The sequence below is a fragment of the Etheostoma spectabile genome, chromosome 10 (genome assembly GCF_008692095.1).
Source record: "Etheostoma spectabile isolate EspeVRDwgs_2016 chromosome 10, UIUC_Espe_1.0, whole genome shotgun sequence".
NCBI lineage: Eukaryota > Metazoa > Chordata > Actinopteri > Perciformes > Percidae > Etheostoma > Etheostoma spectabile.
The window spans coordinates 24,572,316-24,584,268 of record NC_045742.1 but is presented as its reverse complement, the minus strand read 5'-3'; the positions used below and the strand labels follow the sequence as shown (position 1 = coordinate 24,584,268).

The following is an 11,953-nucleotide window of genomic DNA, read 5'->3' as shown; positions in this document are numbered from 1 at the left end:
TGTATGCGCTAATAGTAAACCACTTTGTTAATACTGTCCTGTAATTTTCCGTCGGCAACCTAATACGATCCGTGTACACCCAATGTGATAGCCCTTGCAAGAGACCAGATAGTATCCCCATTTGTCCTCCTCTATGGTTACAGACAATTCCCTCTCCCACACACCCCTGACCCCCCGCACATCGCAGCTGAAACTCCGTTCAGTGTATGGTAAAGGGAGCTCATAGATGCTTTCACTTGTTGATTAACAGAATTTTCTCAACAGCAGATTTTCAGGGTGGTCAATAAGGCTTGTGCTGTGAGTAATTAATGCCTTATTGTAAAGAAACGATAGAAATCCTTTGGAGAGCTTGTGAATGTTTGCAAGTGTTCAATGACATTAGCTTATGATCTACAAATAGGTCGTAAGGGACTTTATGTTCTTGTTAGACCATTGCTGAAAACCAGGGTCCGAGGAACCTGGGGGAAAAGCAGGATTATTTATTATTGGGGTAAGAATGGATGTGAGATTTGATCTTCTCTCAAGTCGTCGGGTAATCCGCCATGCTTTTAGAGTATTAATTGTTACTGGATTTACACAGAGGGTTTTGATTTCTCTAAAATTATTAAAAAACAACAAGTCACTTAGTCTGCAGTGTGATAGTGCTGTCTCAATGTCCATCCAAATCGAGGTTTTACCCGTGACCCATTCTTGTACAAATCTCAAATGGGCACCAAGCTGGTAGATTTTAATATTAGGTAGATCTAGGCCGCCCCTTGAGCTTGGTAGTTGTAACACAGCCATCTTAAGCCTGGGTCTGCGCTTGCTCCAAATGAAAGTGCTGAGCCAACCATCTATATCCTTCAACACCCGCTTAGAAAACAACACAGGAATCATTTGGATAGGATACAATAACCTAGGCAGGACATTCATTTTGATCAGAGCAATACGCCCCAAGAAGGAAATGGGAAGCGACATCCATCGCTCTAGGTCCTGTTTCATTCTACAAAATAGTGGGGGAAAGTTGGCTTTATATAATTGATCAAAGGATGGGGTGATGAAGATTCCTAGGTACACAAACCCATTGGGAGACCATTTAAAAGGAAAGGGAGGTGTAGTAAGTGGTATCATTGAGAGGGTGCCTAGTGGCATTGCCTCAGATTTAGTCAGGTTAATCTTATAACCTGAAAAACGACTATCAATGCATTAAATCAAGAAGACTTGGTACGGATGTTTCAGGGTCTTTAGAGGATAGAACACGTCGCCTTATGTTAGTTTTTTGTGACACGCTGTCCAGTCTCCAACCACCGTATCGTAGGTGTCGTCTACTAGGCCTCAATGGGCTCTGCCTCTAAGCAAGACAAATAAGAGAGGTGATAAAGGGCAGCCCTGCATCACCCCCTGTGAGTATTAAAGTATCTCAGACTTGAGTCCATTAGTTAAAACGCTGCCTGTTTCAGTATATACACACTCACCACGGCCACTTTATTAGGTACCCAATGCTAGTAACGGGTTGGACCCCCTTTTGCCTCGAATCTGCCTCTCAATTCTTCGTGCATAGATTCAACAGTGCTGGAACATTCCTCAGGGATTTGGTCCATATTGACATGATGGCATCACACGTTGCCGCAGATTTGTTGCTGCACATCCATGATGCGAATCTCCCGTTCCACCACATCCCAAACATGCTCTATTGGATTGAATCTGGTGACTGTGGAGGCCATTTGAGTACAGCGAACTCATTGTCATGTTCAAGAAACCATCTGTGATGATTCCAGCTTTATGACATGGCGCATTATCCTGCTGAAAGTAGCCATCAGAAGTTGGGTACATTATGTCATAAAGGGATGGACATGGTCGCAACAATACTCAGGTAGGCTGTGGCGTTGCAACGATGCTCAATTGGTACCAAGGGGCCCAAAGAGTGCCAAGAAAATATTCCCCACACCATGACCACCACACCACCAGCCTGAACCGTTGATACAAGGCAGGATGGATCCATGCTTTCATGTTGTAGACGCCAAATTCTGACCCTACCATCCGACTGTCGCAGCAGAAATCGAGACTCATCAGACCAGGCAACGTTTTTCCAATCTTCTATTGTCCAATTTCGATGACTTTTGCAAATTGTATTCTCAGTTTCCTGTTCTTAGCTGAAAGGAGTGGCACCCGATGTGGTCTTCTGCTGCTGTGCCCATCTGCCTCAAAGTTCGACGTACTGTGCGTTCAGAGTGCTCTTCTGCCCACCTTGGTTGTAACGTGGGTTATTTGAGTCATGTTGCCCTTCTATCACTCGAACCAGTCTGGCCATTCTCCTCTGACCTCTGCATCACAAGGCATTTCCGCCCAGAACTGCCGCTCATGGATGTTTTTTCTTTTTCGGACCATTCTCTGTAAACCCTAGAGATGGTTGTGCGTGAAAATCCCAGTAGATTAGCAGTTTCTAATACTCAGACCAGCCCTTCTGGCACCACAATCATGCCACGTTCAAAGTCACTCAAATCACCTTTCTTACCCATACTGTGTCTCGGTTTGAACTGCACGAGATTCTCTTGACCATGTCTACATGCCTAAATGCACTGAGTTGCCGCCATGTATTGGCTGCTTAGAAATTAGTGTTAACGGCAGTTGGACAGGTGTACCTAATAAAGTGCCGGGTGAGTGTATATATATGTATGTGTGTGTGTATATATATATTATGTATGTATGTGTGTATATATATATATTATATATGTATGATGTATGTATTTTGTTATATATATGTATGTATGTATTTGTGTTATATAATATGTATGTATGTATGTGTGTATATTTTATGTATGTGTGTATATATATATGTATGTATTTGTGTATATTTATATGTTTGTATTTATATATGTATGTATGTGGTATATATATATGTATGTATGTGTGTATATATATATATTATATATGTGTGTGTATATATTTTTATATATTGTATGTATGTGTGTATATATATATGTATGTATGTGTGTATATATATATATATATGTATGTAGTTGTGTGTATATATATATGTATGTATGTATGTGTGTATATATATATAGTATTATGTATGTGTGTATATTATATATATATATCACTACTATATCACACTACCGTTCAAAAGTTTGGGGTCACATTGAAAGTCCTTATTTTGAAGGAAAAGCACTGTACTTTTCAATGAAGATAACTTTAAACTAGTCTTAACTTTGAAGAAATACACTCTATACATTGCTAATGTGGTAAATGACTATCTAGCTGCAAATGTCTGGTTTTTGGTGCAAAATCTACATAGGTGTATAGAGGCCCATTTCCAGCAACTATCACTCCAGTGTTTAATGGTACAATGTGTTTGCTCTTGGCTCAGAAGGCTAATTGATGATTAGAAAACCCTTGTGCAATCATGTTCCCACATCTGAAAACAGTTTAGGTCGTTACAGAAGCTACAAAACTGACCTTCCTTTGAGCAATTGAGTTTCTGGACATCACATTTTGTGGTCAATTAAACGCTCAAAATGGCCATAAAAAGAGAACTTTCATCTGAAACTCGACAGTCTATTCTTGTCCTTAGAAATAAAGGCTATTCCATGCAAGACATTGCTAAGAAATTGAAATTTTCTACAACGGTGTGTACTACTCCCTTCAGAGGACAGCACAACAGGCTCTAACCAGAGTAAAAAGAAGTGGGGCCGCGTTGCACACACTAGCAAGAAGATAAGTACATTAGAGCTCTAGTTTGAGAAACAGACGCCTCACAGGTCCCCAACTGGCATCTTCATTAAATAGTACCCGCAAAACACCAGTGTCAACATCTACAGTGAAGAGGCGGCTGCGGGATTCTGGGCTCAGGCAGAGTGGCAAAGAAAAAGCCATATCTGAGACTGGCCAATAAAAGAAAAAGATTAAGATGGGCAAAAGAACACAGACATTGGACAGAGGAAGACTGGAAAAAAGTGTTGTGGACGGATGAATCCAAGTTTGAGGTGTTTGGATCACAAAGAAGAACGTTTTGTGAGACGCAGAACAAATGAAAAGAGTGCTGGAAGAATGCTGACGCCATCTGTTAAGCATGGTGGAGGTAATATGATGTTCTGGGGTTGCTTTGGTGCTGTTAAGGTGGGAGATTGTACAGGGTAAAAGGGATTCTGAATAAGGAAGGCTATCACTCCATTTGCAACGCCATGCCATACCCAGTGGACAGCGCTTGATTGGAGCAATTTCATCCTACAACAGGACAATGACCCTAAACACACCTCCAAATTGTGCAAGAACTATTTAGACAGAAGCAGGCAGCTGGTATTCTATCAGTATGGAGTGGCCAGCGCAGTCACCAGATCTAACCCCATTGAGCTGTTGTGGGAGCAGCTTGACCGTATGGTCCGCAAGAAGTGCCCATCCAACCAATCTAACTTGTGGGAGCTGCTTCTGGAAGCGTGGGGTGCAATTTCTCCAGATTACCTCAACAAATTAACAGCTAGAATCCCAAGGTCTGCAATGCTGTAATTGCTGCAAATGGAGGATTCTTTGACGAAAGCAAAGTTTGAAAAAAATCTTATTTCAAATACAAATCATTATTTCTAACCTTGTCATGTCTTGACCTATTTTCTATTCATTTCACAACGTATGGTGGTGAATAAGTGTGACTTTTTAGGAAAACACAAAATTGTTTGGGTGACCCCAAACTTTTGAACGGTAGTGTGTATATATATATGTATATATATACTGTTCATACAGCTTACTTACTGTGTGTTGTCTTAAATTAGTGTTTACAACTCTCACACAACTTGTGCAGTATAAATCTCAATTATAGGATTTTATGCTTTGCAAACACATGTTGGTAAAACACAACTCTTATAATTAAAAACCCAACATACACAGAAAAAATACTAAGGGCCCAGACCTGGGCGACTATTCACATAGTGCGTTTATTAATTTGTAATGAAGAATCTGTTTTTAGTCATTTTTAAATATGATCATTTTTGTCAACTAATAAATCATTTTAATAGGAACTGTACATCACATCCTGAGCAAGAATTGATAACTTACTTCTATTTGTCTACTTTGTGTTATTTCAGAAACTCTTTGCAGTGATTGGCCCACCACTTAGAGCTGGGAGGGGTCTAACAGGTAAGGTTTGAAACCACATACCACAAAGTTCATAGCACCAACCATTTTAAGTATCTCAATAGGTTTTTTTTGTTTTTAAAGGCACATTTTCAGTCTTTAACTCTTTTCTTTTCCGGGCAGATGAGGAAGTGGTGATGGGAAACAAACTTTTGGTGTACATAAGGTAAGTTCACACAGATCAGTTAGTTTAAACCTCAGTTTATTAGTCTGTGGCATACATGTAGCCAAGTTTGAAATGTTTAGTCAGCCAGCACCTCTGTTATGTTATATCATATACGACTCCATATCTCCCTCCGCATTATTGAAAAGTTGATAGTTAAGAACCTTACTTAAACAGCAGATTTGGTGATATCACAAACACATATGTCAAATGCCTTTCCTTTTATAGCTTTCCTGATAGTGTGAAGAATGTACGTTCAAACTTGTCTGCTGTTTGATAAACACGGTTCCACAGCTTGTATGGAGAGCAGAGGTGTGACGAATAGTCAGAGCATAACATTTGACCTTAAAAGATTGGAAGTGGACAAGGCTTTATATAGCTTGTATGATTATTAGACATTCTGCAAGGCCTCCTTTTTGAGTTGACAGAAAGCGAGATGAGCACAATCGGCTCTTTCTCCACGAAGGGAGAGTCAACAATACAACAATTAGCAGTCAAATCAGGCTCCTTAGATCAAATTTTGTACATATTTTCTTGCCTTTGTTTTAGTATGTGTGGAATTTAGTGTGGCTTCATCGTCAGTTTTACGCTTACCTGGCAGTCCTTTTTTTAAACTTGTCCATGGTTTCCTATCAGTGCAGCAGACTCATGTATTTTTAGAATATTTATGTTAAGTGGTTACCAAATTGGAAGGGAAGCTTCATACACTATACAGAGTTTTTAAATACATTCATGAAAGAGCACCTGTGTTAAAATCCTGAACACTCCTGTTAAGTGTGTGTGTGTGTGGTGTTGTTGTGTGGGTGTGTGTGTGTGGTGTGTGTGTGGGTTGTGTGTGTGTGTGTGTGTGTGTGTGTGTGTGTGTTGTGTGTGTGTGTGTGTGTGTGTGTGTGTGTAGCTGTGTCTTGAGGAAGGGCATATCCACTAGGAAACATCCCTGAAGACCTTGTGGTTCAAGTCAAGAACCAGGTATGTATGTATGTTAAAATGGCAAAAGTTCATTGGGGTCAGCATGGTAGTGGGACAGCATTGAGGCCTTTTTTTAGCTCTTTGGACCTTATGAATCATCATAACATTGTGAATTTATGTCAATAAATTGTTCCTGTGTGGACATGATGACTCCAAATCAAATCTGGTATCGACAGGATGTGACTGAACTACTACGAATCCTGCATACTGTTGTTATAAAATTGTAACAATACAATTGGATTGGATTAGATTAGATTCAACTTCATTGTCATTACACATGTACAGGTACAATGCAACGAAACACAGTTTAGAGAGTTTAGAGAGCCTCCGGGCCGCAGCTAGTGAAAGCGCCGCCACACGCACTCTGAAAAGGATATATGCAGATAGCTAGATAATACAAGACATAACAACATAATGCACAAGACTACATACATGAAGGAATATTTGGTGTATGGTGTCTGTGGATGTGAGGTGTGTGTGTGTGTGTGTGGTGTGTGTGTGTGTGTGTGTGTGTGTGTGTGTGTGTGTGTGTGTGTGTTTGGGAAGTATGAGACACAAACTGTGGGGCGGCTGTGGCTCAGTGGTAGAGCGGTTGCCTGCCAATCGGAAGGTTGGTGGTTCAATCCCTGCCCCTGCAGTCATTGTCGAAGTGTCCTTGGGCAAGACACTGAACCCGAGTTGCCCCCGTGCTGCGCATCGGAGTGTGTATGTGTGAATGTTATCTGATGAGCAGGTGGCACCTTGTAAGGCAGCCGGCCAGTGTATGAATGTGTGTGAATGGTGAATGTTCCCTGTAGATGTAAAAGCGCTTTGGCAGTTGTTAAGACTGGAAAAGCGCTATATAAATACAGCACATTTACATTTCAAACTGTATGGGTTGTTGAAAACCGCTCAGTTCAGTTCGGCCTTGATGTGTGGTGTGTGTGTGTGTGTGTGTGTGGTGTGTGTGTGTGTGTGTGTGTGTGTGTGTGTGTGTGTGTGTGTGTGTGTGTGTGTGTGTGTAATATGAGACAGACTGTCAGCGCTGTACAAAACAGCTCAGTTCAGCCCGGCCTTGACCATGGATTTGAGGTGGTGAGAGAAACACAAGAAGAGACAAAGCAGTCAGACGGATAAGTATGATATGATATAAGATATGAGTGTATGGTGTGTGAGAATGAGTTGTGTGTGTGAATTGATTTTACACATAGAACAGTATTTAGAATCAGGTATAACACAGCTGGTGTGTCATCTGAAGAAATGTGGCTGTAGTCATTACATGCAAGCATTTATAATATACCAGTGGGCTTATGTGTGTGTCTGTGTGGTGTTTCTTTGTGCCAGGTGTTTGAGTTCCTTATCCGTCTTCATTCAGCCGATTCGTTAGAGGAGGAGGATGTTTTCCCGTATATTCGTACACTCCTCCACTTTGATACCCGGGAGTTCCTTAATGTCCTTGCCATGGTGAGATTTCTTCATATAATTTCAACTCTTGTCATGCTGATTAAATTTGTGTTCAGCATGTTGAAAGACTGGATGTCTCTTAAATATCTTACAGTATGGATGTTATGTTTATGGTATGGATACTTAATTATTTTGATTAGTCACATAATCCAGAGAAATATGGAGAGTTATTCATTCATTCTTTAGTTATTCATTCATTCTTTTTTCATTCAATCGGCTTTGAGTGTTAGAAGCTTTGTGATTAGGTGTCCTGAGCTCCAAACGCTGTGAATCTACTACCATGGCCTTGTTCAAATTAAAAGTTAACTGCACTCAGTCCAGGTTGCTAGTCAAAGCAGTTATTTTCACTGTTGTGAATCACTTAGTCTATATTGACAACGTTTTCATTTACATGGGAAAGTTCCAGTTTTGCCGGAGTTCTGCCGGATGTCCCTTATTTTTGTCCGGATGTCCCTCACCTTTTGCTTTCTTTGTTTTGGCATTCTAAACTCACATGTATCGATTAATGAGGACTATGATTAACTGCTCCTCAGATCTCTGCAGGGTGAATCCAGACACTTAGGTAGACCATCTGTTGAATCAACTTTGCACATGCTCTTGCACATGTTCCACCAAAACAAGTTACTGTCCGATGCCATATTGCTGAGCCACTGTTGCTCCGTCCAGCACTTAGTGACACCAAGATAAATTGTGATTGGTTTAAAGAAATGCCAAAAACCGCAGCGCTGTGGAGTTAGGTTTTGCAATGCAAAACTATGTGTAGGAGTAGTCAGTGAATCAACGCGCATTCGTTCGTATTGTCACAATGATCCGTCTCTTTATTTTATAACTGCAACAGCAACATAAGTAAACTTGTTTTAAACACAGAAATAACCGTTCGTCTCACAAAATACGGTTGAAAATTAGTTGGTCCTTCCACTCTCTAGTCATACACACACACACACCTGGCTCAGGTGAGGTAAAATATAGAGTTAACACCCCCTGACGTCATCATCACCGCCATCATCATCATCACCATTAACATCAACATGATTGATAGTAATTGTAATCAGCATTATCCGAATATAGGTATCAGTATGATTGTAAATGACATGCATGTGAAGAGGACAAAACTAAAATCAGTGTAATGGCTTCAACACTATGAATCACTAGAATCTGCACATTAAAACAATTAGTTTTGACTGCACTCACTGAACTAAAAGACTGCTGAACTTTCAATTCAGTTTCTATTTAGTTGGATAAAGATACTGTTTGCAAACAAATAACTTGTCCCTGCACATTCACTTGCGACTGACTGAGACCTCAACTAACTGTGAAATTAACTGGTTGTTTTAGGAAGCGATTCAGTTCAGTTCCTTCACCCAAAAGAATTGTCCTTTAAACATTTTTTTAGCCAACCATACAACACTACAGGTGTTAAGTCTTTTTGTGATCGATTATACTCCCCCAATTTCAGGTTGTTTTCACTTTCCTTCTTTGAGAAATTGAACTGTTACCTTTGGAAGGTAATGTAAAATTTGGTTCTGACTTTATTCTAGACATTTGAAGACTTTAAGAATGATAAGCAGGCCCTTGAGTACCAGCAGAGGATAGTGGACATCCTACTTCAGGTAAAATCACAAAAAACATTCCATGTCCTGTTGTGTTTGTTTCACATGATTGTTGATGGATAAGGCAGCATGGAGCATGCAGAGGGGCTCAATAATCTTGTCCTTTTCTCGAACAGACAAAGTGATCTTGCAGAACCATTCAGAGCTTAAACCTTCTTTTGGTTGTTGCTTTCTGTCATGGCAACACAGACCAAAAACACAAAATACAGTGACATGATCATCCCATGTAGCTAGAGTATTACAATTTTTGTTTATCTTTATTAAACAATATCCCTGTATTTTTAATACCCAACAAACACACTAGGAAAACAATTAGTTTACTTGAAATGACTGATGCTTCTATTAATATCATGAAATACTACAAAAGTTTTATTTTATCTTTTTCTTTGCCCAGTGATTATGTATTTCTGGTTACTTAGGTGATGGTGGACAACCCAGACTTCACTCCATCCCAGGTGGGCGGGCTCTTCACCTTTTTGGCCCGCCAGTTGGCCAAGCCAGACAACACACTTTTTGTGAACAGAAAGCTCTTTGATCAGGTAACCGATCGGATCCCCTGAATACCCCAATGTTCAGACCTGTTCTGAGCATCTCTCATAGCAGTAGTTGGTGAAGGCACACACAGACCTCTGCAATTACAAAGTTTTTAGCTGTTTACCAAAGCTGGGGTGCTTGACATGATAGGGTCTGGGTGAAATCTTTTGCCAGCCAAGTTGGTAGCTAGTAGCAGGGTAACTCCAGTCTTAGGTAAGAACTACTCCTCTTATGTTTACAACTCCATCTACAAGAGGGTTTTTTAAAATGCACCTTATACGATGGGGCTGACATAAAGGATAGAATAGCCTCCTTACTTTAGGTATCAATGACTCCCTGGTGATTGCCTCCCTTATAAGTTTAAGAAAGAATACCTGGGGTTTTAATTAAACAACTTACTATTGTGAGGTCATTGCCGAATACCACCCCATCTGGAGATGCCCATCCATCAGAGATAAAGGCTTTAAGTTCTTCACATACCTCCGTTTTTACGGAAGCTGTGCACTCTGCTTGAGTGATTTCTTTCTCCAATATCTCTTAGAACCAACATGAAGAACATTACCATGACCTGGTGTCAGAATAGACACTATTGTCATCTCATAACTGACTGGAGGTTACATTTACAAAAAATTGATTTGAGAGGATCTAGGATCATATCCAAATCAGTACATCCATTGTGGTTGTAATTGATGAAAGTGGGTATTTATACTATATAATCTAAATTAAATCCAAATCCATTAACTCCTTAAACTCCTAAAATATTAATTCAACTTATAGCAACTTTTATTCTCAACTTTGGTAGTCTAGAGGTTAAATCACCAAACAAGGTTCAAGTCCCATTTGGGAACTTTTGTTGAGAGGCAATTTGAGATACTGTTGTCTCTTCTGTTGACTTCATGGTAAAGGCATACAATTTGCATACACATTCCAGCACAATAATACTGATAAGTTTTACTTGTAATTAGCAGAGTAATCCATTGAAGTCAATGATAGTCAAAAGACCTCCGTCAATGTTTAGTGTCCAATGTTTTCAAAAAACAGTGTTGTCCTAGTGACTTAGTGGTTCAAGATACACAACCTGTAACCATCACCAGTTAAAATCCTGCTGGAGACTGCTGCTGTTGTGTCATCTTCCTGTTTCTCTCCACTCCACTGTCCACACAACTATTGAAGATGTGGGCCTGTTAGAGGCTGTGACAGTCATAGCTGATCACATCCCCACTGACAGTGAGAATCCAGAAATGAATACAGCAACTCAATTCAATATCAAGACAAGAGCTGCACATGAGACGCTCCAGATGGATTTGGTTTGGAGGGATGGATTTGGACACACACACACACACACACACACACACACACACACACACACACACACACACACACACACACACACACACACACACACACACACACACACACACACACACACACACACACACACACACACACACACACACACACACACACACACACACACACACACACACACACCTGCTAGAATGGCAGCATATCTTCTATGGCAGACGAGATGGTGCCAACACAACAATACGCTGCTGGATTGCCATTGGCACACCTCTATTGCCCCTTCTCTCCCACTGCAGCGGGAGGCGGTCACCAGGATACCAAACTTATCTTGCCTCTCAAGATAAAAAACAATAACTGCAACCCTCCTACGAGCTAAGACCAACACTCGGAATGTCGGTGGAAATCTAAATACACCATACAAAACCATAATCAGAGGAACAGAAGGCTCTTCTGAGATTGTTTCACAGCGGTTATGTTCTAAAGCACTGAAAAACACGCCCACGCCTTCATAGGAAGGTGCCACATTGTTTATGCATGTTTATGAGTGAATACAAAGCTTCATACGTCAGTATGAGGCTGATGAGGAAAGAGGCAGTTGGGAATGCACACCCTGTGTGCTATTATTGGCTGGTGGTTAAACTCCTACGTGTAGCTTTGCCCAAATATGTCCCGCACACAGTAAAATTAAAATAAAATACCAGTCTTTCCAGGTTCTGGAGTTCCTGTGTTGCCCAGACGATGACTCCCGACATACTGAGAGGCAGCAGGTTGGTGAAGAAAACACATAGCAGTTCCTTACACTCTCTCTCTCTCTCTCTCTCTC

The 11,953-nt window shown here is 40.6% G+C and overlaps 1 protein-coding gene and 1 long non-coding RNA gene across 2 annotated transcripts in view; one reads left to right on the top strand and one right to left on the bottom strand.

Annotated features, from left to right (window-relative positions):
- The window catches only part of vps8 (VPS8 subunit of CORVET complex), a 179,632-nt gene that overhangs the window by 63,704 nt on the left and 103,975 nt on the right, over positions 1-11,953 (top strand). The window contains 8 exon segments of the mRNA XM_032527504.1: positions 5,058-5,109; positions 5,230-5,272; positions 6,045-6,058; positions 6,180-6,238; positions 7,562-7,681; positions 9,220-9,291; positions 9,711-9,830; positions 11,841-11,897. Coding sequence (XP_032383395.1) covers positions 5,058-5,109; positions 5,230-5,272; positions 6,045-6,058; positions 6,180-6,238; positions 7,562-7,681; positions 9,220-9,291; positions 9,711-9,830; positions 11,841-11,897 — 537 coding nt within the window.
- Positions 3,330-11,953, bottom strand: part of LOC116696479 (uncharacterized) — a 14,810-nt gene continuing 6,186 nt past the window's right edge. The window contains exons 2-3 of the long non-coding RNA XR_004333742.1: positions 7,269-7,275; positions 3,330-3,339 (exon numbers count right to left, since the gene is read on the bottom strand). This is a non-coding gene — a long non-coding RNA (uncharacterized LOC116696479). The remainder of the gene's footprint in view (positions 3,340-7,268; positions 7,276-11,953) is intronic.